The 27,662-nt window shown below is 39.3% G+C and overlaps 1 protein-coding gene across 1 annotated transcript in view; it reads right to left on the reverse strand.

Moving 5' to 3' along the window:
• Positions 1 to 27,662, reverse strand: part of CPPED1 (calcineurin like phosphoesterase domain containing 1) — a 51,019-nt gene that overhangs the window by 849 nt on the left and 22,508 nt on the right. Inside the window, exon 3 of the mRNA XM_082006556.1 lies at positions 14,562 to 14,984. Within this exon, the coding sequence (XP_081862682.1) occupies positions 14,562 to 14,984 (423 nt within the window). The remainder of the gene's footprint in view (positions 1 to 14,561; positions 14,985 to 27,662) is intronic.

The following is a 27,662-nucleotide window of genomic DNA, read 5'->3' on the forward strand; positions in this document are numbered from 1 at the left end:
AACCTGTTTACCCAATGCTGGTGACCTTAAAAAAAAAAAAGGCAAGACAAACAAATAAAAAACATAAATGAGAAGATAATTTGTAATCTTTTTCTCAAAGACATCAAGGGGGGTTATCACAGATGGAACAGAGCTGGGTACATCAAAGAAACCTAATAAGCAGAAGAGGTTGTAAGTTACAGTAAGAGCAGAAGAAAAATGAGAGCTGCCAACAAAGGTTGACAACCTGCAAGAGGAGTCAGGCTTGGTAATGGCATGAATTAATATTTACCTAGTATGGGGTACAAACAAGGTGGGTTTATTCTGATTTCCTTGTATTTTTAATGACTTAAGGCCATTCTGTTTCTCTCTTTTTAAAACAGACTTTATATTTTGGACTGTATTGGGGTAAAAAAATCACTCCCTCATAACCCTGAGAAGAAAGAAATACTTTTGATCTGTTGCAGGAGACAACAATATGCTATATTGAAAATTTCTGGGTAGGTTGCATGCAAGTATCATCCAGGCTTGTCAGAAGTAGAACAAAAGCTAATGACAAGCAGCAGCAGGTAAACAGGACAAACATACTTCATATTTAAGTGTATATATAAAAAATACTTTGAAATCCTTAGCTGAATTATTGTCTAACTGATTAGCCAAACAAATGTTTAAAGAATTCCAACCATTCTTCACCTTCTTTCAGAATACGATAATTTAACAAAAAATTAATTAAGTTTGCAAATGCTATTTCATTTTGACCAGCTTCTAAAGATGATCCATGTCAGGTCTGCTTTCCTGCTATGCTCCCCAGTAGCTATGGGATATTTGCGGAAATTTTGAAACAGTTTCAAATTAAATGAAATTGTGTCATCTTCACCTCCAAACCAGTAATTTCTACTTTTTATTTCTTCTGCCTTGCAAAAATAAACAACAGATTTGTAGCTGTATTGACTACTCTGAATGGCCTTTCTGACTGTCTTTACAGGTCAAATTCATGCTACCAAATAGATTATTTTCCCTTCCTCATTTGATATTTTATAAATTTTAATCAAATGTTTTTATTACTACAAAATAATGAAACCTTGTTTAGTCTCATGTGTCAAACAATAAAGTAAAAGTCTTTTTGATGCTAAGTACTTACCTTTCATGTCAAAGTTTGTAAAACCATTAACAACAGAGTTGAGAACCTAGCTTCCTCCTAAGAGAGAACATGCCATCACAGACAAGTATTTCATTTCCAGGTTATGCCAGCATCCTCCACCATTTAGCCGTTCTATGCACTGTTGATAGATAGAGCTGAGCATCACAGTCAACAGCATTTGTAGTTTGGCAAAAAATTGTTCGTCAGCTTTCTTGCTAATTTAAGATGGTGCATTTTTTATTTTGAATGGAACTGTGGAGTTGGTAGAAATAGCTAATTTTACAAACAGGTTTTGTGATTAATTTTTGGCATGCTTAGTCCAAGATCCTTGGATTTTAGACTATTACAGTTTCCTGAAGCTGCATCCCAATGCTATTTTATACTGTTGTGAAACAGAAGGTTTCTAACCTACGTTAGGTTATGTGGTACTTAATCATAATGACACTTTGATGGTTCGACATACAGCATCCGAAAATATATTGAATTAATACTGAGTGACTCAAAAAACACACTAAGTATTCCCTGACATCTACAACTAGATGGCCAGCTGGTTATCAAAATAACTGGCTACTTTATGTAACTGAATCTATTTCCTATGTTGGCTAAAAAACTGCTGTGCTATAATAGAAAAATATTTTGCTGGCACTATTCTATAGATGCTGTACCTTGCTGAACATAGTTTGTCTTTATATTGAAAAGTAAACTAACAGGCAAAGGTCTAAACATGTGCCTGTTCCTGAGGAGGACAGCGGAGAAAGAGTGAAGCTTCATGCAGGTGGGGACAAGTGCCATATACTGTGAGCCGTGTCAGGTGCTCCCTGATGGCACTCCTTTCCTCTGCACACAGCAAGGGTCTTGCTCACCACCTCAGGCTAAAAACTATCCTTAAATATGCAGTACTGATAATCACCTTTCAACCATTGTTTTTATCATTACAGAATAATGAGCAAAGCCCATAAGGATACGCAGGGATGGACACTGTGATGCCAACACCAAACCATTCCATGCTTAACACAAAAGGTAACACATGCTTAGTCCTGTTCAGGTGGTAGGCCAGAGAATGGGTAATTTGTGATACTCTAACCCTAAGTGACATTTAAAAAAAAGCTAGCAATAACTGATTTTGCCTCCAGACAGCAGAAAATCTGAGAAAGAATAGAGGCCATTTAAAGGCAGAGAGCTGTGATTAGGAACACACTATAACTCACAAGGAAATCCTTATTTCTCTAACCAGAAAAACCTTTCAGTCTTTCTCCTGCAGTAGATTTAGACCTCTTTCACAGTGATTAAATGAAAAGGGAAGCAGGTGAACCTGTCTGAAGACAGTTGGCAACATCAAACCTTGCTTTTGTGGGAGTGAGTGATTTGAAGACTGATATAAAATATATAAACCAGGCTTAAAGTATAGTTAAAAATTAAGCAGCATGGAAAGCAAAATATAAATTATTCTACTGTGTGCCTGGTAAAAGCTATATGGGTTTCATATTTCAAAATCCAAACCTTTCTCAGATGGCAAATGACTCGAGGTAGAAAACTGAGAATAACGTTACCTTTGCATTGGTCACCGTCAGCTAGAACTTGGCTATTGTCTGACAAACCTCGACATACAGTTTCAGTGTAATTAGAAGGACAGAGGATACAGAAGTAATAAAGCAACTTTAGTAAAGCTACAAGAAAAACAAAAAACTCCCCTCATCTGAGAATTCAAGGGAAAATTTTGAGAAACCCATCCTAGACAGCAGACAGCCACCAGGTAAAAACTTTGGCCTGTGAATCATGCAGCTTTTTTCTTCTTAGGCAAATACTGCACCTTCACCACAATTCTATCTAATGCCAGCTAACTGCCTACACTCAAGGTGTTTTGGTATGGAACTGAAAGAAGAGTGATTTATAAGCAGCGCAAATATGATACCTGAGACCAGAGAGCATGTGATTTAAAACCTCTTTTATCTCTTGGCTATGGGAGGCAGATTGTGCCTAAACAAGCTGGCGTTTGTGGGTACTGTTCATCCAAATTCCCCCTTTTAGCATATGTATGTCATTCAGATCCTAATTGCACTAGACAGTGTTCAGTGCTGAAATGCCTTTGGGGATCTAGCTACTCAGCATCAGCCTCTGCTAGAATTTACTATCTGCTTTAGATACCTCCCAGTGACAATTTTGCCCAGACTTCAGTTTTCAGGTACTCTTTCCAGTCCTAGTATTATTAATTCTTGTTATTGTTGTTTTACAGTATGTTACATCTTGAACATCTTGAACAAAGAAACAAACAGGTCACTGCTGTGTATTAATAGAAGTCTGACTGATGTGGTTTTTCTTCAGTAGCACTTTCTTATTCACTTAACTGTATTCCACTCACTTTTTTAGTTAGCATAAGAAGAAAATCTGAACCAGTCAATGCAATAATACTAAGATGACAAGCAGGCAATTTACTTTGCTCTTGCTTTTGATCTTAAACATAAAAAGAATCTTAGACTCAAATTTAGTTTATTCATTTCAGATGTTTTTCTGAAGTAATACTGTCAAGTTGCTAGCAACCCTTCCCCACCCCCAGTGTCCTGGCAGGACTCATTTTTATAGTCTGTTTAAGGTATCCTCAGGTTGGTTAAATGCATCCAGCTATACACAAAATGGTGCAGTTCACTCCCACTCCAAAATAACAAAACAAAAAAAGGGTAAAGCAGTGATTGTTTATAATTCCTGGTTTCTGAAATAGCAGTTAGGAAAAGCTTTGATATAAAAGCTGGATGAAACACTAAAAAACTACTGTGTAAATAAATGTCCAATGGATGGCACCTTCACAAGCATTCATTATCTAATTTCTTATGAAATACATAGTGATTGGAATTTAAATGTGACTGGAGGTTTCACAGTATCCATTAACCAAAAAAAGCAGTCTCCATTACTGCAATACATTATTTATACCTATATGGATTATTCATTAAAAGAAAAAAAAGGGGGAATTAATATCTGACTAAAGTAATAAACTGTGCAGATAGTTACTATAAAAAAAAGACCCAAACAAACCAACCACACACAGGGTCTCTGTGATCATCATCATTCGATGTCAGACTACGTAACAATACAATAGTTACTGAGTATCTGCTAGGGAGAAAAGGCCTGAACTGCCAAACTCATTTTTGATCAGAAGAGGACTGGATGCCAGGGACTCAGGATGGGCACCATCTAGTGTTAGACGCCAGGTCTTACTCTCTCTGTGCTAAAACGGTACTTGGATTATGAAGACACCCAAGACCAATGAGCTTCATGCCTGCACATCGAACATGAGTTTTCAGAATCAATCAGTCTGCAAAAAAATCAGTGTCACTGTAAAAAAAAGGTTTAAATACAGAATTTTATTCTGATTTTGTAAACCAAAGATGTCCTCCTGACAGCATGCAATTTCCCATCATATTCTGATCAAGCACAAAAAGTCCTTTTTAGTTCTGATCTGACAAAGCTGAATCTGAAAGACAAAAAGATTTACTATTTCCAAAGACCTGATCATAACTCTTTCTCCCTGTAGAATAATGCATGTGTACTAAAGAATTAAGTAAGTACCTCTTACAGTACAAATTCTGTGAGCCCAAAGGAGCTTATTTAGCATAAATAATTTATGACGTAACAACCAACCAAAACATGCATTGTTCAGCAGTCATCTGAAGAGACGTAATATGTAAATATGTTGATGAGCCTTATATTTTTCATTAGCTTGACCATGAAATGAGTTAATAAATACTTTGGTTTTATGCTAATTCACACACTATGTGATGTCACTTCAGACTAAGGCTACACAGTGGATCTGGCAAGGGAAGAGGTAAGTGCTGAGGAGGGTAATTAGTAGCTCATGTAATTCAGCATGCTACCTTTGATACTATCTATATGTTCATTCATACACAAAATCTTTAAAGCACAGCTCACCTAAAAAAATTTCAGACAAAGTTCATTTTTTAATTTGGATACTTTTTTCCCCGAGTCAAAACTATGATATGAACAAAAACACCTCTGAAGACTTTTTCCCCCCTCCCTTATTTCCAGTGTCTACTCTGTAAAGCTAGCTCACCAAATAAGTAGTCATCGCAAGAGCTTCAGCAAGCTCTTGTCGATTTGCATATTTCTCAGTTTAACAGCTCTGGTAAGATGGACAATTTTTACTAGCGTTTCCGATTTTCTCTTGGTTCCCTCTTCAAGCGCTGTGAACCAAAAGAGCACACTGTATTAAAACAGGCTTTTCTTACAGAGATGGTGTCATAGGTACTATGAAACTGACTCACTGGCCTAATAGGGAGGGAGAGATCTAAACAAGTACGTGAGATTTGCTTTGGATCCTTCATGGAAGAGATTGGTACAGAAAGGGATGACCAGGCCAACCAGGCTCAGGAGCAAATCCGTGTATACAGCCATCACATCCTCGCAGGCTGCAGTAGCTCTGATTTAGAAGAGACCATCTTACAGCAGTTCTGAGTTCCCAAACAACCCAAAGCAGAAAAATGTTCTGAAAGCAGCTGAGGCCTATATGAAATACTCCCCACCTCTTTCAGGCCTGGTGATACTGAAATAAATGTGAAAGTGAACTTCACCTACCCCAGTATTGTTAGCATGCTGTTGATTTTATTTCTGACAATAATCAGATGAGAGAAGTTCATTATGTGAAGGGAAACGACATACTGCATAACCTGCAGAAGGCAGTTTGTGAGCAGGAGAAGCTAAGGTTATTTTACAGAATTTTAGAAGTGCAGCATCTTCCCACAAATTACAGTTTATCACTCAGAGGAACCTCTCTAAGCAACAGCTCTACGGCACCAGAGAAGAGGGGTCAGCATGATTTTGACATAATTGCACTGTAAAAGAACAAAGGAATTTAGCTGTGTTTCATGGATAATTCCCCCAAGAGCGATTACATCCCTGTCTTAGCTTATTGTGCAGTTGCAGTCCCGTAATTCCCAGCCTCTTCTCCCTTCCTTAGTACTGCACTGCTGTTGTATTCTGTAGTGCAGAAAAATGCAAGGACGTGGAAGACTGGGCATGGTTTCAGCTCCATTTGGGACTATGGTCTGCCTTCTCTATGTGCAACAACGACAACCAGCCACATCTTTCTTAATCAGTGTTTTGCCTGGCCTTTGTGTTTAATGGAGTAGTTAAGTCCGTATTGAATGTCTCTAAAAAAAAGAGACAAAGTTAAATGATAGCCAGGTGATCTTTTTACTTTATTAAACAGACAACAGGTATATTCTATAATGTTATGGTACTGAACTGTAATGTGATTTTTTAATTTTGTATTTTTTTCCCCTGTGTTCTTTTACCAAATAAACATTATGATTAGAAATACAAAGGCTGGCCTTCTACCCATCCCCATTAAGGCAGGACTGAGGGGAGAGACCTGCTTCATGTGTGAGCGAGGGGGGTTGGCCATGTCCCTCCCTGTGGGAGAAGTTGCACCTAGGCAATCAAGACCATCTCTGTGTAGGGGCATTCAGGATAATCTGAGACCTGAGCCCAGTGACAGGCAGCATGCATAGGATGCATTTCTTTTAGAGACTCTGGTTTAAAAAAATAAGTAAAATCAAATGTGCTCTTCAGAAGATCACTCAGAAAGCTTATATGCTGTTAAAGTATTGTCATAAGTATCAAATGTCTTCCCACAGAGTGGTATTTCAGTAACAATGTGAAGGAGAGAATTGCTTTTTACTGGCAGGATTCCCTCTACCAAATTGTGGATGTTGTCAAAAGTCTCCAGCTTCTGGTAGTCTGAGCTCTTACAGTGGCAGAGTTCAACAGCTTCTAAGAATAAAAGAACTGTAGTGGAACACTGAACATGATAATATTAATGAGATCTGAAGTGATAGTACGCACTGCTTTGCTTTACAAAAGACTAGGTAGCAGAGAGGGAAAAAATCTCCAATGCAACAGAAAGATTTTGTGAAATAGATCTGTTTTTCTAACTCTGAAAATTTTGATGTTTGCTAGTTAATTCACGAAATACAGACTGAGCCCCAATCTCAAAGGAAATCTAGTTGCAATGATGATAGAAATCCAAGTAAGTTAAAAGAAGATGGACACCTCTTCATTCTTATTTCAAGATAAATGCACCCACATTTATCTTGAAATATTAAAAATAATTTCATAAAGAAACATTCTCCTAGTAAACTATTTTTCTCACACAATCAAATGATACAGGGCTGTAATTCAGACTTGAACTAGTTTAAATTCCAGGGGTGTCTGACTCCAGTTTCTGCAATTGCACTCACTTCCATGGCTTGCTTCCAAAAAACCCTGAATTCAGAAGAAGCTGTTTTCCAACTCTAGTTCCTAATGTACAAAACCATTTTGAGGAAGGTTTGCTGTGTCCAAAACGCGACTGGCCTAGCCTCAGTTGGAAATCAAACTGCTCAACCCAGCACTACGGACTAGTGTAAAAATATAGGAAGAAAATTACCAATACAAAAATAAACCAAAGAAAAGCAAGCAGATTTTCCAAATTGGGAAGAGAATGCCTGGAATAATTAGCATAGGCAATCAGTAGTATGCTTTATTTAGACTGAGCCTTCAATTAAGTAAATGCTTTTCTCAGCAAAAGCAAATGAGACTATAAGAGAACGAGAAGACTAAATTAGCACAATATGAATGACATAATAAATATGTAATGGGTGCAGTACAGACCTTGCTTCTCCCATGCACTCTGTAGAGAATTTTGGGGAAAAAAGTGGTTCTGACTGAGCAATGAAATTTATCACATGGTCCAGATTATCACCCTTTAAGTCCTGATTAATGAACTGTTCTTTACAGTAACTGCAGACGTGAATCAATGTTCACTGCATTGAGTTTACAGATTTGTGGCTTTCAATACAGACTACAGGTGAAGTTCAAAGCCGACAAAGGAGGCATGTCTTCACAGAGCTGTGAAACATGAAACTCCCTCCCACAGACTACTGTGAAAGCTGTGTTTTCAAAAGCCAATTGAACAAATCCATAAAAGAATCGCTAACTTGTACCATACTCATAACATTAATATGATACAGTAAGTCCCTGAGAGAATAAAGTTTTGGAGAGTGGAAGAGTACTTGGAAGAAATATCATTATACACTTTGCTGTCTTGTGCTCTTTTTGGCCAGTAGGAGAAGCAGAATACTGGGCTATAGGAATTCTCATTCTGGTCTAGTTACCCTGCTTTTATGTTAGCAGTTCAAGTTTAATGATAAAATTAGGTTTAAAGTAGAATTATGCTTATTTAAAAATTACTGCTTCACTGGCCAAACCTCCCGGCTCAATCGAGTCCTGAAGAAAGAGGATATACTAGCAAAAGCTGATCCTATACATATATTTGTCCCCAAAACCACAGGAACTAGAGAGGAGCAGCAGTAGAGCCAAAATGGAAGCAAACGGGGAGAAACACTTCTGTAAAGAAGGTAAATTGTACTGAATTAGACACCTTAATGTTATCAACAGTCTAGTACCCTTTCAGAGTTTTCATAGGCAGGAGAACAAAGTAAGTAGTATCCAGGCACAGGGAGATGCTACTATGAGACGTGTGTCTGTGTAGACCCACACACATGTATGTGTAGATACATGTTTTTAAAAGGCAATGTTTCTGGCAAATACAACCATTTAAGTCACAAGGATAAACTGATCTTGAGCACTTCCTCTGGAGTATCGGGCACAAGCTGGCTTTTCTTTCTTCCTTTCACTTGCAGCATACAGCTGCTTTTTGAAATGCTGAACAGTGTGCTCAGTTCAACAGTAATACTTTTCTCCAAACAGTTTTGTGCTCCAAAATGATGTTCTTTTGGCTTCCCTACAAGAGCACACATTAACCATAGGCATTTTTGCCGTACCTTTTTTCTCCCCTGGGCAGGTGGTGTACGTTATTTTTTCCAGACTCCAGTGCTACAAAGGGAATGGTAATATTTAGTAGTCTTTGTAAACAACATCTCTCATGTGGAATAGAATTGATTTTATCTCCTTGCAATTTGGGAGTGCTCACATCACCCCATCTGCCAAGCAGGTTTTACAGCAGTGAAGACATGAAAGCATCAGTCACAGCACTGTCAACAGAACTGTTCGGTGCTCAGGTAGTTCTCAGACCCTGTTCTCCAAAACCCCCAATCATTTCCCACCAACAGAGCTCCAGTAGAAGGAAATAGTCCCACTGGTAAGTCTCGGGCATGAACACTCTCCATTTCATGACCTCTTCAGTCAACCTTGAATAAGAGTGTTACAGAATTATTTTGCATACCCTTTTAGAGGCTCTGTGTTACGCTACCTTCTTCATGCGAGGAGCTGTGTAAATAAAATCAAACTGAATAATTAGAATTTACAGCACAAGGCACCATAAGCATCTTAGTAGAAATATCCCTTGTAGTGTTATTTGAAAACATGATCCTGCATACTTGCAGAAAAACTCTTCCTTAAATTTGCTTTGCAGACCAAAGAATCCTGAGCTTGATGCAGCTGGTGGTCAGTGGGTCTGTTGTAAGTGGGAAACAAGATACTAGTTGTAAAGTAAATCTATGTCAAAAGTATTTTTATATAGGACAACACTGAATACAGCTATACAGAGAAGGATTTTAGTCTCACTTGTTTTTCCTGTATAATCAGAGGAGAAACAACAGGCATAGCCAGAGGGTGATTCCAGATCACCTAATTGGAGTGCTGGTCTAAGTAAGCCTTTAGAGGTGCTGTCTTGTAGAAGGTCACTCTCTACTTCAACTTAAATTTTTGTGAATGCCTCTTGTGACCTTTCAGTGGAATTTATTTCCTGATTTTGCTACTTTTTCCATTTGAAAGTGAAGCTTTTTCATCGACCCAAGCCCCAGACAATCCTGGTTTGCCGTGTGCTCTAAGGATCAGAAGTTTTTATCAGCCAGAACTAGAACCCACTGGATAAAACATTTCAGAAATTTATCTAAGAACAAATACTACTTAATGTCATTACAGAGTAATCTAAATAAAGTTATTTTGTACTTGCTGCTGAATTTCTGAAAAAGTGTCTATCTATGCATATCTACATGATAGATTACTATTATTATCCTACCTGGGGAATGGTCTTAAAAACCACTGTTCTTACTCAGTGACATAGAAGATATCAATTTTAATCTAAATTATCTTAAATACTGACAGAGCGGCACATCAGCAAGCAGACATTACTCACTTGGTGTATGGGCTTTGCCAAAATCGAGGCCTCAATGGCAGGAAGAAGAAAATATTATTCCCTTGTCAACTTTGATTACACAGCAAAGAAAATAATGAAACATAGCATATGTTGTCTGGTAAATTTTAGAAACAACAGCTTTCAGCATTCCACGCTTTAATTTTGTGCTCAAATATATCTCGGCTGTGGATGTTCAGAAGGCTGTTTCTTCCTTTAACAGTACTCTCACAAGATTTCTAAGAGGAGAATGTAGGTATCACACTCCCTTAATGAGTAAAGGTGTTAGAAGTTACAGCATCTACAATCACAAATATAATGAAAAAATATGCCACTTAATAAAGTTAGGTAGTTATTTTTTCCCATGTATACAATTTAAGTATTTTTAACCACATCCAAAAAATTGCTTTGAAGACATTTAGGTGAACTTAAATTTTTTTAATTAAAGCTGGAGGCTGCAGGGAACTTCCTTCTATATTTTATCTACTTATCTATTATCTAGTGATTCTCTCTTGGATTCAAAATCTCTTGCCTAGGTGGACCACCTCTTCATCTCACGCTGAACCAAGAATTCTTAACTTTGATGGTGAAAAAACAGATATTAATGTATTAATTATAATGTTGAATTTTTATTCAACAAAGCTCTTAAGTTCAGACATTTGCTTAATGTTTTAGTTCATTAGGGCCATTAAGAAACACTGTGTTAAGTAATGTAAGTAATTTCAGTGTGTCAGTTATGGTCCTCGGGACAAAAAGTCTTTAAAAGATTGTCCATAGGTCAACCAAAACACACATACTTTGCAGGTCATAGAAAAAACAATCTTCTAACATCCTAATAAAATTAAACCAGAATGAGATATGTAAGAAAAAGTATGTCTTCTATTACATAAACTGATTAATTTAAAACCTGCTTTATTACTTATGTTTATCAAAGACACATGGCATGCAGACCATATTTTTGGCTAGACCACTACCCAGATTCTTCATTTTCCCTACAAAGCTATCAGCAAACCTATTTATATCAGCAGTATAAAATTCTTATAAGCTGAATATGCATTTCACACAGCAGAGTCGATTGACTCCAGCAGATCTCACGGATGGGAACGTCAGGTCAGCTCATTCACAGTTCTTGCACACAGGTTTTTTCTGTACCTAGCTTCTGCATGGAGAGGAGACAGAGCTTTGACAACTCAGGCTAAACTTTCAGAAGTTATACAAACATGCGTTCAGAAATGTATTTTTGCTCTAAACGATAAACTGTGTTCTCCACTGAGTTGATTTTCACTGTCACTGAAATCACTTTTTCAAGGACAATACTTGCTGTAATGCATTTAAAGAAAACATGGGCTAGGAGGATTTCTTAGACGTGCAGCTTACAAGTATGGTTTAATGTTGCATAGTAGTAATACATATTTACAAGTGCCAGATTTTCAATTTATAAATATTTATCATAAGGACATGATTTTATCTTTAATTAGCCCAACTGTTAAGGACACTTCTAATGTGAGAAATGTAATTCAGTATTTCATACCAGATGTAGCCTCTACAGCTAGTCTTTTATCTCTGCTTGTAATGAGCAGATACTTAAACCAAAAACATTATGTAATATGCAAGTGATGAGAAGAGAATAACTACAGAAGATCTGGGCTATGAATTTAAAATAATAATTTCCTGAACTTGCATACCTCACTTTAAAGCACCTGTGCAACATCACCATACTTTAAGTATCTGATACGAATTCCTTTGTTCATGGAAAGCCCTGAATTACTAGATTGTCCTTCCTTTCCTGTCTCTCTCTGACCAGGTGAGTTATGGCTCTGTATTTGATACTTTCAGAAAAAGTATAAACACGAAAACTGGAATGGTTCTGGGTCTGATCCTGGGTTATCAACAGCTGACATATGATGCCCATCTGACAACATCGCATTGCGAAACACAGCAACCCCTAAAACATACATGTTGTACTGAAGTTTCTCATAATTACACAACAAACCTTCGGAGTGGTTGGAAACACAGAATCATGCCAGAATTCAAGTGGAGAGGTGGAGAGCGAGAGACCAGAAGGAAGGAAGGATTGGTGACAGCTCGCGGGAAGAGTAGCAGCAGCCCGGTGGACTCATTAAAAATGCAAACTTTCTTCTTCCAGAATAAATAGTTATTTCTAAATTAAGTGCTCTAAGGGGCTAGCCTTCTTAAACTGCAAGTCACAATTAAAAACAACAACAAATGCAAAGTAGATTAGGACTTCATTATCAATACTCTGTGTTTTAGTCCTCCAAGAATGCATGAAGTGAACTGGAGGAAAACCAATTTCATGTCTTACGATAGGCTGAAATCGATTCTTCTTTGGCAAAGGAGAGAGTTGGAAAATACCCGGTGTCACTGCATATCTGTGCATCTCTCCTCCCATGCTTAACTGCCTGTTTGCAATCCACTGATAACATTTTGGGGTCTTGCAAAGATTCATTACTGAGTAATAAAATGGAAACAGAACGCACCCATTACTAAGGAAACTGAGCCAGCTTTTGATTCAGCTAATCTTTCTCAGTAGTCTGAGTTACACTGAACTGCTTGCGCTCTGTATTTGTTTAATTAGCAAAATGTTTGATTGCAAATATTGATTGGATTGCAAATATTACCTATTGACTCATTTACTTACTATATAACAGCAAGCAAAGAATCAATGTTCTAACATTGTTCACGAAGCAACCAAATGACACATAATTTTGGGAGGATTTTTAGGAATGGGAATGAGGGACATGACTGGAAATGACAGAGGGAAGGTACACATGGGACAGAAAAGGGTTTGGGAATTTCTTCCACAGAGTTGTACTGCTGGCTTCCCGTTCTGCCTTCCATTCCCCATCATTTGAAGCCTACCCAAGTTCCGGTTAAGCCTCCAGATACACATTAGGAGAATCAGTCTGACATACCCCTCTAAGAAACATGATAATGTAACAATGATAAATGTCACAATGACGACATTTTGCATAATTTCTTCTACCTCTTGATTAATTCTATTCCCAGTACCGAGTTTGCCAAATGTTAGTAAACCACCTGGATGACAGAAAGCTCTAGAACACCACTGCTTTGGTTTCTACATTAATGCTTCTTTACTGGGGTACACCTGTATGGCACTGTCCTTCTGGTAACAAGCTCTCTAATGAACTAGGATGTGGTTTTAGCCAACAGTACGTAAAGAGTCATTTAGCTGCCCAATGTTCTAATAGCAATACTTCCCACTATATTAACACCACCACAAAAATTAAAAAAGATATTATGAGGTATTCTCAGTGTGTTTCCTTACGGGGAGAAAAAAACACTTGTGAATCTTGAATCTGCAGATATGGCAGCCAGTCCCCTGCAGGGCCCTCAGATAGCTATGAATTTTGGCCCCACTGATTGGAAACAGTAGGAGATGCAGAGCTTGGAAATCAGGCTGGTTTTGGATGAGTCCAGGCTTAACGATCATATGGTAAATTAGGAACAATATCATAAACAATTTGCATTGTTCAGTCATCCAGATAACATGCTCTCTTACAGATACAATGAAAATAATGCTGATGCAGCGATGGCAGGCTGGCAGGAAATTTTGAGGGATTAGCACACCCCAGGAACATGAAGGCACTTAACAGGAAACAATGGCAACAGCACGGCGGAGTGGCTGCGTACTGTGTCTGTCTCCACGGCATTCAAGTCTCATCAAACAAAGCTAAGGGGCTTGGTACAATATACTTGTGTAGCGCGTGTTCCACCTTCCCTGCACCCCAGAAATGGCCCCTATTAGTAATGGATATGCAAAGCATTGATCTTGGCAGACCAAGACTCTTTTTAACACTGAATAAATCTGGAGCACATTACACTCTTGGTTTAAAATTGGCTCAGTGTGGGAGAAAACAACCTCCAAGGTAATTCTGAATTCTGTTTCCATGTTTTCTGTAAAACATAAATTCTGTATTTTTCTCTATGGCAATACCTGATCTTGCACTCCTTAGGCAGGAAAAACTCAAGTTGTCTTACATCTATCAGTACTTGCAAAATGGAATCCTTGCCACTTATTTTAAAGAGCTTTTAACTTTTTTACTTTTCACTCAAAATTTTAAATTTTGTTTGGTACTTTTTACAGGTGATTAGATTCAGTTGATAATTTTGACCTACGGGGAACAATGAGGCTTATAAGCAGTATCTAAAATTCCTTGAAAACAGTACCATTTAAGTTAAGTGTACTTTGTCTGGCAGCATAGCCATTACTAATTTGAAACAAAAATTCAAAAATAGGAAAATTTGAGAAAATACCTGCTTTATGAAACTTTTCCATTATCTCTTGACGAACTGATTTTTCCAAGTTGAAATAATCGTGGTCTTCATCAGGTTTTCTCAGAAACAGAGGGATGTGCTGAAATACTACTATATGCTTGCATTTATGTTTTTCAGCATCAGCGAGCTGCTCACTGAGCCACACATCCTGGGCTTGCTTTAACTCAGGGCATTTGGAAGAATCGAAGTATAACTGAGAATTCAGCACAAGAAAGAAAACACCTCCAACCCAAAAACTGAAGTAGTCATCTCCCCAGTTCTTGCAATAATTATCTATCGTTTCGCTTGTTGGAGTATTGCCAATATCATGATTTCCACTGACAAATACCAATGGGATGTCCTGGTCAGTGTTCTTCAGAACATTCTTTAAATCTTGCTCTTGGTCCTTTCTCCATTGGGTTCCTATTAAAACAAACAAACACACACACACATTTTAGTGTTTATGCTATCTTTTCCTACCCTCATTTTTAGCTTTTGTTTATGGAAATACGCATAGTAAGAAAACATTCTGTATTAGGTGTGAACATGGTAATATGCAAGGATCTAAAATACATCTTCACTTTAATATTGTGAGTCCACCCAACCCTGTTGCTCCCACTTCTTTCCCTCCCTTATCAAGTACTCAGCCATTTTCAGTAACTTGCCTTAAGCAAGGCCCTGGACAGGAACAAACAGATAGCATAGCAGTAGGTGATACAATAGTCAGGCTTTTGCACCAAAAGCTTCAGCAGGCTGATTCTTTTCATCTATAGACTGATGATCTGGCAAAAAAATGCCGCAACCTTGGATGGTGTAACAGTTTTACACAAGGGTAAAAAGCAGGTCAGCTTCTAGTTTGTATTTTATGGCTGTGCAAAGGAATTAGGGTGGGGTTTTTTTTCATTATAATAACTACTTTAACAGCAAAAATATAATTAGTCTCTTGTGGCAATTGATGAGTCTGTTTTAATAATGAGCATGGCATTAATTTCAAAGACAGGTAATAGTGTACTCTGCTAGTTTTTCCCACATCTCTGTTTATACGCATACCCAGACAGTTACTCTTCTGGTTGTCAGAAATCTGTCCTTGTCTAGGAAGGTTTATCTAATTGCTAGATTAATTTGCAATCACTGAAAAAAATGAGAAAGGATTTTTTTTAAAAAGCAGTTCTTTTATTCTAATGATGACAGAGGTTATTTTAAATTTTCTAAAGCGTAATCTTTAATCAGGGGCCATTGATATGTTTGTTATTCATGAATTAAGTTGAACATTTATAAATTGTATTTTGTCCTGCAGTACATAACATATATCTAACACAGGCCCATTTCACAAATAACAACTGCATTTTTTAATGAAGATGTTGTAACAGGATTTTTACAAGAACTCTGAAATCAGATTTATAACATAGATTTGCATACAGGTCTATGCAAATTCATCATCATGTATTCTTAAATTGTTCTATTTTTGTAACTACACATCTATATTATACATAGAAATGACTTAGCGGGGCTCCTGTAATGTAATTACTAGATAAAAGATTTTTTCCTCCATATCTCTTCAAAATACTTATGATCAATATGTTGACAAACACTGACCCTTAGTAACTATTATTAGTGAAGGTATAAAATCCTTTCCCATACCCTATAGATAAATAGGCTTAAGTACCACCTTACTGCTGTTACTAGAATTCTACAGCTTTAGAAAAATACTGGGGAAAAAACATTCATACTATGTCTAAATGCAGAGACAGGTGTGAGATTTGATATGTGGTGCATAAAGTCAAAATCCACAACTCTCTTGTGTTTAAACTGCTGTACAGGGTTGAAAGTTATTGTAGCAAAAACTTTGAGCGACTTGAGAAAAACTGGGCATAAGATACCCTGTGTAGTGCAGAAAGTAGTGGACAGCAGATCAGTTTGTGGGGTATATTAATGTACCAGGACCTTGCTCAGTTTAGGCTATCCTTCCAGTTACGGAAAATATCCTTATTAAACCTAGAAAAAACAGGGCAAGTGACATCTCATGTTACTTGGAGGAGCTGGATTTTAAAAAATAAACCAAAAATTTAAATAAACCCGGCACACTTTGTTGTCCATGGGCTAGGGAACTTGCCTGAGAAAGCTGCTTTTCCTGCCACTCCCCACCTTCCTATGCAAAGACCTGGAAATTTCAGGCTATAAATATGAAAATGTATGCGGGAGGGAGGCGGGGAAAAGGCGAGGGAGAAGGCTCTGTTAAGATATATGTAAACACATTACACCATGTTAATCTCCATGCTCTCACTTTGGGAAATTTAGCTAACAGTTTCAGAGTATAAAGACGTTTATGCATAAGTTACAGAAATAATTTGTAGAATTATGTATACCTCTTCCCAGTGGTGGAATTCAAGCTCTAGAGACTAACACTTAGATTTGTCGACAGCAGGGCACTGGTTCTCTCATTTAATGCAATATTATTTCTATAGCAACAGAGACACATCCTTGGTGTTTTATTGCAGAAAACAGATTGCTCAAAATGGAAAACAAGGTCTGCCCAAAGAGTCTAGGAAATCATGCCAAGTAAAGATTATTTTAGGGCAATTGTATCTTGGCTTGACCTCTTTTTGGTAGAAGGTCAAAATAACTTCAAAAGAAGAGAAACCCATGGAGATAAAGGTGGGAAAAGGTGGAGTAATGTCTCTGTACTCTTTGGATGTAGCGCTGGAGAGGAAGGGCTAGGACTTGCAGACTAGCCGCGAGTCGTGCTGCAGTGGCACGCACTATTTGTGCTACAATGAGCCACACCACTATGCAGTGCTCCCCTGAAGGCACCTCCCTCTAAATTTGCAACTGAGGTAAATAATAGATAAAGAAGTGCTAAAGAAAAGAAGGAAGCCACTAGAAACTACAGTGGTCAATGCCATAGCATAAAAATTATCCCCTTCAATCTCGCACAGAGCTAGTTGTATTTAATTATTCCAATTATTACGAAGAACATTTTTATTTGATGACATGTATTTCTTTAGCTTCGATAGAGGTTTGTTGTAGGTGAATAAGAATATAACGCCAAGAGGCAATGTAAAAGTGTCAGGGTAGATGTAACTGAAATTAATTTCTATTCTGTTTATCCTGGCATGATGTGCAGTGACATTTTTAAATCCCAGGCTATAATATTCTGTCTTTATGTTAGGTTGTGTAAAGAGAGTCTTGCCCTGAGATAAATAACTTCACAAATTAATAGCCCATAAAGGGCAGTTTGGCTTTTATGAAAAACATGAAAGTGAGAACTGTTGCTAGTGTAGTTGCCTACAATTTTCTGCAGCTTCCCAGTCTATCATTTTTGAAAGCTTAGTGATGTGAACAGGAGCATAAAGGTGCAATGTCAGTGTCTTTATTGCAGTACATCTTTCTGTTGCATATTATATCACTATTTGCCTAAACACTTCTAATATTCCTTCCTGCATTGCGTAAAGGAGTCAAGACAGCCTGCCTTCACTTCACTCTGAAAGGGCCAGAGTTCAAGGAAAAAAGTACTTTTAAAGCATGTTTGCTGAAGCTGACTTCAGTCAGCAAAGTAGAATTCACAGGTTATTCTACCAAAGAAGAAATCCTTTAGCTACTAATCAACAGTTACCGTTTTTGTATGTATTCCACAGAATAGCGCACCTCTGTAACAAAGCGTGGGGTTTGGTTTTTTTAATGCGTTAGCTATAAAAACAACATGAAGCACTGTTTACCCCCAAACCATATCTCGGCAATGCATGCTGATGGCAATTTTTGCATCTGAGGCAAAATCACTTACAGTAACCTCCACCAACATTGTAACTTTTTCCCCAAAAGTATTCCAAATGAAAAATTAGCAATAGCACTCATTTTTCTACTGATATGAATTGGGAGAGGGGAAGTGGAAGGTTATAATGGTGTTATTAGGCAGTGCCCCAGGAGTTTCTGTGTCAGTGTTGGAAAAACTCCAAGAACTCCCCCCCAAAGCAAGAGAAGCACGCCAGTCCCTGCGAGGGGACACGGGTATTGCCCTGGATCTCCAGTTCATGTCATTTTCCAAGAGATGGAAGTTCTAGTGAGGTAATCAGATTTCTTTTAACAATCAAAGCTACTGGTCACAAATTCACAGAGAAAAAGACCGTCAGAGGTCAATTACTCAATATTATACAATGACACTGCATTTCATAAAACTTTCTACTCTCCAAAGATCATCTGAGAAGTCACTTTCTGGGATCTGGCTGGCACAAGCTGACTCAACCGCAGGGCAGAACTGCTGCAGCTTGACCTGTGATACTGATGTTGCTGCCATTTCTAAGCCTCCTTTGGGGTTGGGTTTTCTCAGGAGCCAGAACAGTACGTCTTTGTTTACCTGTTCTGCAAATCTTGACACAGTATTGTGTCATGGCTTCCTACAGGAAAGGCTATAGACACTAAAAAAATGTGGACCTAATACCCGAGTTTAAAAGGGGGCCCCTAACTGAGCCAGCGTGCATGTTCACATCCCTACTGATGCCTTCCACTAATTTACAGTGGTCTGCAACGTCTTTGCTTGGCTTAGGCTGAGGACCAGCACAGGCACTTTTAGGATGAAGCTACCCAAGATATCTTCAGCCAATTTAGTAACATGTAAAAATGAAGCACAATAATTTCCTGGATTTCTAAATTACTCAGTCCCAGTATTTCAATGTATCTTAAAAGTGTCCCAAACTTGGAGGAGGTGCAAACACATAATTTTTAAAGGAAAGCACAAATTTTCTGTTTGAAAAAGAAGAAAGTTAAAATTGTTTTAACTATGAGCTTTTATGCGAGTAACACTCTTGAAAAGCCCTAATATGACAACTGCAATTACCTAACATTTAACCCAAGAGACAGATTATCAAAGAACAGGTAACAGCTAAATCGTAGATTAAAATACTATACAAAATATCAAATAGAAATAGTAACTAAACCTGATACAAGCAAAATTAAAAAAATGTCAAAACACCACTGATGAAAATGGAATTTACAAAAACATTGGGCCCATTCCTTTTGTAATTTATTATGATATCAGAATTATTCTGATACCAAAAGACAACTAATTCTTGTTGGAAGCAATGACATGATTGTTATAAACAAACAAAAAGACAGATCTGTGTATTTTCCTGGGTTTATAGTGCATCACAATTGCTTTAATCAAATTATTTTGGGCACTTTGCTGTTCTTGAGATGTTTGTCCTTTCTTTTTGGTTTTCATGACTGCCTGCAGTTGCTCTACTCCTTTTCATGCCATTTAGAGGACTTTCCCTAGTAGTATTCCCTAGCTTTCTAGAGAAGAGAGGAGTCCAAGGCTATATTCACAGCATGCTCCTTCTGTAAGTACCTCCACTGAAACAGATTTAACTGCTACCTCTATCTGGCTGTGGGAAAGCAGTCTCCTCCTGTTCAAAATAGGATTGTCTTTCATCTCTGCTGTCATTTTGGATACCTGGCTGTTGGCTCAAGCTTAAAAGGGCTACAGCTAAGCTCCCTCTCAGCATCTCAGCTGACCCCCTACCCAGTGATGGCCCCATTGCTGCGCCTGTCACTTGGAAGACCCAAACCCAATGGTATCTTCAAGATCAGACTTTATCTTACAGGTTCCTTCTGCAATCACATCTTTACGGCATCTAATTTTTATGCACTAGCATAAATAAAACTTTAACTGAGCTTTAATCTTGTCACATCTCAAATACTGATACAGTTTTCTCTGATCTTTGCAAACACAACCCAGCATCCCTTCAGAGCACTAATGCAGACAAAGCTTTCCCACCCCAGATCTCTGATACCATTCCTCACTGTGCTGCCTTCTTCCCTAACCTTCCCATCTCATCAATACAGGTGACTCCTCTTAATGTCATTGCCAAATGCTTACCCTCCTCTCAGTTGTTTACATGTTACCATCCCATAAAAGCAATGATTCTCTCATTGTCCATCAACAGTTAGAAAAAAGCACTTTGCTCTCCTCATTCAATTAATGACCTGTCAGCCTCACCTCTGTGCCTGGGAAGATCATGGAACAGATCCTCCTGCAAGCTATACTAAGGCACATGGAGGACAGGGAAGTGATTCGAGACAGCCAGCACAGCTTTACCAAGGGCAAGTCCTGACTAACCAACCTAGTGGCCTTCTGTGATGGAGTGATCACATCAGTGGACAAGGGAAGAGCTACCAATGTCATCTATATGGCCTTAGCTCTGAGGCCTCTGACATGGTCCCCCACAACATCCTTCTAAGTTGGAGAGAGAGATGGATTTGATGGGTGGACTGTTGGGCGGATGAGGAATTGGTTGGATGGTTGCATCCAGAGGATAGTGGTCAATGGCTCAATGTCCAGGTGGAGATCAGCGACAAGTCATGTCCCTCAGAGGTCCGTATCGGTACCAATACTGTTTAATATCTTCATCTGACACAGACAGTAGGATCAAGTGTACCCTCAGCAAGTTTGCAGATAACACCAAGCTGAGTGGTGCAGTTGACACACCTGAGGGATGAGATGCCATCCAGAGGGACCTGGACAAGCTTGAGGAACGGGCCTGTGTGAACCTCATGAGGTTCAACAAGGCCAAGTGCAGGGTCCTGCACCTGGGTCGGGGCAAGCCCCAGTATCAACACAGGCTGGGGGATGAAAGGACTGAGAGCAGCCCTGCCAAGAAGGATTTGGGGGTACTGGCAGGTGAAAAGCTGGACACGAGCCGGCAATGTGCGCTCGCAGCCCAGAAGGCCAGTCGTGTCCTGGGCTGCATCCGAAGAAGTGTGGCCAGCAGGTTGAGGGAGGGGATTCTGCCCCTCTACTCTGCTCTGGTGAGACCCCACCTGGCGTACTGTGTCCAGCTCTGGAGCCCTCAGCACAGCAAAGACATGGACCTGTTGGAGAGGGCCCAGAGGAGGGCCACAAAGATGATCAGAGGGATGGAGCACCTCTCCTATGAAGAAAGGCTGATAAGAGTTGGGCTTATTCAGCCAGGAGAAGAGAAGGCCCTAGGGAGACCTTACTGGAGCCTTCCAGTACTTAAAGGGGGCTTGTAAGAAAGATGGGGACAGATTTTTCCTCGGGGCCTGCTGCAATAGGACAAGGGCTAATAGTTTTAAACTAAAAGAGGGCAGATTTCAACTAGATCTAAGGAAGAAATTTTTCACAATGAGGGGGGTGAAACACTGCCACGGGTTGCCCAGAGAGGTGGTAGATGCCCCATCCTTGGAAACATTCCAGGTCAGGTTGGACGGGGCTCTGAGCAACCTGATCGAGTTGAAGATGTCCCTGCTCATTGCTGGGGGGTTGGACTAGATGAGCTTTAAAGGTCCCTTCCAACCCAAACTATTCTGATTCTATTTTTCCTAGGATGCTACAAAAATGTGATAATAGACAGGGCACTGGCATAGAAAGAAAAGATCTATCAGGCCACCCAGCTCAGTCTTACTGGTGCTGTTATTAGTCTATACTCTTCACTGTTGTTTTAAACTTAAAGTTTCCCCTCTAGCATCTGCCATAATGAATTCATGCAATATACTGCGTCACTCCAAATTATTACATGCAAGAATAAGCTGATCAATAATGAACCCAGTATGGTAATGTTCTGAAATAGGTTTTTCTGGCTTAGTCTGTGCTGTAATAGCTAAAATGTGTCCTCTCTCTTCTTTAGACATAGGTATTTATAATATTCAAACAGCCTGTAAACAATTTTGTGATGTGCAAAAAAAATTATTACACAGTTAAAAATAATGTAAATATGACTATATTCATTACTGGAAAAATTGACTACTCCGTCTAACTTATGATGAACCTCATCTCATTAGTTCCACTGAAAAGCAAGAACTGAAATACTCTGTTGTCCACAGCTGTAAGCAACTGATTTGTTCAGTACATTAGAAACAAGTAATAATCTGTTCTGAGACACAAAAAGTGATCACACTAAAGAATTCCCCTGCATGAAAACACAAATTAAATTTATTTTATAACTTTAGGCATTGAAACAAGAAGAAAATTTAACTCCAGTTTTAGCTAATAATTAACAATTATTACATTAAAGTAATGACAAAACACCAAAAGTGAACGAGGAAGCCTATTAGGGGATCAACTGCTGCCAGAGTTTCAGTGCACAACATTAACTATAATGATTGCAAATGCCGACATTTTTCTGAGTGACAGCCACACAGGTGCCCACTTAACAACCTATTTTGTGGCATTTACTCTTCCACCTTCTGCTGTGAAAATAAGTATAATGCTTCACTTAAGCACAACTCTGCTCTTCTCATCCTTACTCATCTCCTAGCTATGCAGAGCTGTCACATCAAGCATAGGCCATCATTGGAAGATGATCATTGGAAGCAGGAAAAAAATACCCCAATGTTACAGGAGTTACAACAACAAACTTAAAAACAAGCTGAAAGTACAAAAGTCTTATTTCCAATATTTAAGAGACAGAGCAAGACTCTAATCTTTCACACTTTCTTCAAATGACTACCTGTGAGAATTTTACAGCTTTTTAAGGCCTTTACCATACTTACAGTTTCATATTAAGTGGTTACAGCACAGCTAATAACTCTTTGAAACACTAGTCCCTTAATTCCAATGATATTGTCCTTGCTGTTAAACTGAGAAGTGCTTGCAATAAGTGGGTACAATTACTTAAAAAGATATGTACTTCTCCTGATGTCTAAGGCTTGTCTACCCTTACAAAGACATCTTTGCCATCGGAACAAGTACAGAATGAAAAGGCAGTTAATATTAGCCAGAGCCAATGGTTCAGACAAACCACTTCTTCCTTAGAATATTGCCCTCTTAGCCCAAATAATCTTTTGCCAGTTTGTGCCTTTGTTCCACACTCATGTTGGCTATGGGGTGTTCAGAGAAGATCTTACAATACAAGCAGGCGATGTGCCTGGTCAGGGTGGTAAGGCAGCTTGCTCAGAGCTGTAGGCAGGAACTGGATGGTCTAGCCCAATTCCTACCCATTAACACCATGTTACCCTCCATTGACTACATAAGAGTTGGCAGTTTGGCAAAGACTTGGTTCAGCTTGATTAACTGAGTCAAAATAATGTGAGCTAGATCTTCTACCACTGACTTACAAGGAAGATGACGATCTTTAAAATTCAGAGGGATGGAAAAGCCTGGAAACATGCCTTTTAAAAAGCAAACACTTTTAAACTAGAAAGACAGTTCTAATCACCTCATCTGAGCATACCTGCATAATCCAAAGCACTGACTTTGTCAAATTGGTCTTTGCAAATAGCAAATGCAATTCCAAGAAAACAAAGGAAGCAACAAAGATTCTAACACAGAGATATATTTACTGTCAAATGTGCCAAATAAATACCTCGCTGTGAACATCTGCTCCATGTATACATTTTCAGATGTTCATAGATAAGAGTTGAATTGCTAAAGCTGAGAATATAAGCTAAACTAAAACTTCCTTGGCTAAGCAGCAAGAAGAGTTTGAGAGAGAAAGTTTTTACTAGAACATGGAGAAAAAGCTAACTATGCTTCCATTTATATTTATTTTTACATATATATAAAATCTAGAACTTGTACGGATACTTGTATCATAAAAGTATATGATTTGAGACAATCGTATAATTAATTACAGCTCAAAAGATTTTCATGCACAGAGAATTACTGTCAACAGGATTCCTTAGTTCAACTGTGGACTGGACTAGAGATTATACCCTAAAATACAAGTAAGTATATACTCACTGCAGATTAAATATTTGTTGCTGACAGCCCAATGGTTTCTTTGCAATATGAGACTGCAATGTATTGTCGAACATGCACGGAGAGTATCTCATGCTTCCCTACTCTTGGGCTGATTAGAGCAAATTAAATTTCATACTAAGCAGTTTGGAGGCTTTGAATGCTCCACTAGGTTTTACTAGAATCAGATAATTAGTATAAAATGTTTATTTATGCAACCACAGTGACATTTCTTGAAATAGGTATTATTAGATGTTTGACAAATAAAGTGCTACTTAGGCATTATTAACATTAGCATAAGAGTTTGGAGAAGAAAATAGGCAAGAATCCTTTTGGTTTGGGCTCCATCCTACCCAGCACATCAAAGTTTTTGATAGGTTACAACAGCAAGAGAAATGGATGCAGTGAGTTTATTTAGATTAAGCTACCTCATTGTCAGGAAATAGGTCAAACAAACACTGCTCATGTTCTTTCATTTGACAGTACAAAAAAAGACCCATTGATCGGTCAGCGACATATTTATAACAAAATTACCTTGTATTCAACAAATAACATTTTCACCTATAGCCTGATTCAGTATAAACATTTCAAAGCCACTGCTTCTACCTCGCATTTAAAAAGTCAATCTGTGCCTTCTCTACTTCGTGCTCGATTATAAATCCCCACTGACAAAGATTCAGGAATTGGGATTTAGCTGGCAATTTTGCTGAAACCGCATGTGACAGCAGAATACAGCTGCCTCCTCTCCAGCTGCGCCAGGCTGATGGGAGTTAAAAAAAACTACACAAACTTGCTTTTGTTAGTAAACCAAGCAGCCGGTTCAAATGGCAAAAAAGAGCAAATATAGTAAAGGTGACATGCTTACAGTTATTTTGAAGTTGGAACCATATTTTAAGACACCATTTTTTAACCTGCTTATATGCTTGTTATACAGACAAACAGCAGCATTCATGCTCTTGCCTTGTAGATGAGAAAGTAAACCTTTTAGAGAACTATTGTATTTTTAGTTAAAACTTTACAACATATCTCCTTATATACATGTTTCCCTTAAGGACTAGCAGAGCAGCTTAATTTTGTCTGGCAAGTTTTTTTGTTTAATTAATGTTCCTTTGTTTTAGCAAAATGGGTTATTTAATGGTAGTTTAAAAGCAGTAATAAAAGCAGCGCACAGCCAGGTTTACTGTGGTAACATAACTTTTTAAGACAGGTATTAAGAATTATCAGGTATTTTTTTCCTTTGTAGAATGTCTTACTAATGCGCTGTATATAACATTAAGAACTTGTATGGGACCTGATATTCCTCCGTAATTTATTCAGTTCACAAATGTATAAATGGCAGCTTGTGCTGAAATGCAGATTTCAGCATTACATTCATATCACATCTTGTGTGCAAAACCCACCAGCAGCAAATCTCCCAACAACTCAGTTACTGAAATGAGAACAAGCTAGTTCGTATCTGATGTAATAAAGTACAAGCACAGCAGTCTGCCTCCTAGAAAGGACATCAGGCTGGATCGACTACAAAACAATTGCAAAGGTACAAATTCGTACATTAAACGTGTGTAAAATATTTCCTAAGAAGGAAAAACATAGACTTTATCACATATAAAGAGTTGTGAAACTCAGTATTATCTCAGTGTTCCTTTTTAGTGGATCCAAAACCAAAAAGACAGGTAGGACCTCGTGGGAGGTACCAACTTCAGCTCTTACCAAAATCAAGTATTCACTGACCTTTTCTGGTCAAGCCCAAGACTGTTTTTTTTTAAGTTAAAGAATTCAGAACATTCACAGTAGGTTTTAAACAATAACGGTTTGACTAGGGACATTTCACAGAATCACAGAATCACACAGAATCACTAGGTTGGAAAGGACCTTCAAGATCATCAAGTCCAACCATTAATCCAGCGCCACCATGTCCCCTAAACCATGTCCTGAAGTGCCACATCCACACGTTTTTTGAACACTTCCAGAGATGGCGACTCCACCACCTCCCTGGGCAGCCTGTTCCAATGCTTGACCACCCTCTCGGTGAAGAAATTTTTCCTAATATCCAATCTAAACCTCCCCCGGCGCAACTTGAGGCCATTTCCTCTTGTCCTATCACTAGTTACTTGGGAGAAGAGACCAACACCCTCGTCGCCACAACCCCCTTTCAGGTAGCTGTAGAGAGCGATAAGGTGTCCCCTCAGCCTCCTCTTCTCCAGACTAAACAACCCCAGTTCCCTCAGCCGCTCCTCATAAGACTTGTGCTCCAGACCCCTCACCAGCTTCGCTGCCCTTCTCTAGACACACTCCAGCACCTCAGCATCCTTCTTGTAGTGAGGGGCCCAAAACTGAACACAGGATTCAAGGTGGGGCCTCCCCAGTGCCGAGTACAGGGGCACAATCACTTCCCTCCTCCTGCTGGCCACACTATTCCTGATACAGGCCAGGACGCTGTTGGCCTTCTTGGCCACCTGGGCACACTGCTGGCTCACATTCAGCCGGCTGTCAACCAGCACCCCCAGGTCCCTTTCCGCCGGGCTGCTCTCCAGCCACTCCTCCCCAAGCCTGTAGGGTTGCATGGGGTTGTTGTGGCCAAAGTGCAGGACCCTGCACTTGGCCTTATTAAACCTCATACAGTTGGCCTCTGCCCATCGATCCAGCCTGTCCAGATCCCTCTGCAGAGCCCTCCGACCCTCCAGTAGATCAACACTCCCACCCAACGTGGTGTCATCTGCAAACTTACTGAGGGAGCACTCGATCCCCTCATCCAGATCATCAATAAAGATATTGAACAAGACCGGCCCCAGAACCGAGCCCTGGGGAACACCGCTTGTGACCGGCCGCCAGCCGGATTTAACGCCGTTCACCACAACTCTCTGGCCATCCAGCCAGTTCCTCACCCAGTGAAGAGTAAACCTGTCTAAGACACGAGCCGCCAGTTTCTCCAGGAGAATGCTGTGGGAGACGCTGTCAAAGGCTTTACTAAAATCCAGGTAGACAACGTCTTTCCCTCATCCACTAGGTGGGTCACCTGGTCATAGAAGGAGATCAGGTTGGTCAAGCAGGACCTGCCTTTCACGAACCCATGCTGGCTGGGCCTGATCCCTTGGTTGTCCTGCAGGTGCCCTGTGAGTACTCTCAAGACCAACTGCTCCATAATCTTCCCTGGTACCGAGGTCAGGCTGACAGGCCTGTAGTTCCCAGGATCCTCCTTCTGGCCTTTCTTGTAGACGGGCGTCACATTGGCAAGCCTCCAGTCTTCTGGGACCTCCCCTGTTAACCAGGACTGTTGATAAATGATGGAGAGTGGCTTGGCAAGCTCCTCCGCCAGCTCTCTCAGTACTCTCGGGTGGATCCCATCAGGCCCCATAGACTTGTGGGTGTCCAGGTGGCTTATCATGTCCTTGACTGCTTCCTCCTGGATT

Source organism: Phaethon aethereus (genome assembly GCF_964289735.1).
Source record: "Phaethon aethereus genome assembly, chromosome: 15".
Classification (NCBI taxonomy): domain Eukaryota; kingdom Metazoa; phylum Chordata; class Aves; order Phaethontiformes; family Phaethontidae; genus Phaethon; species Phaethon aethereus.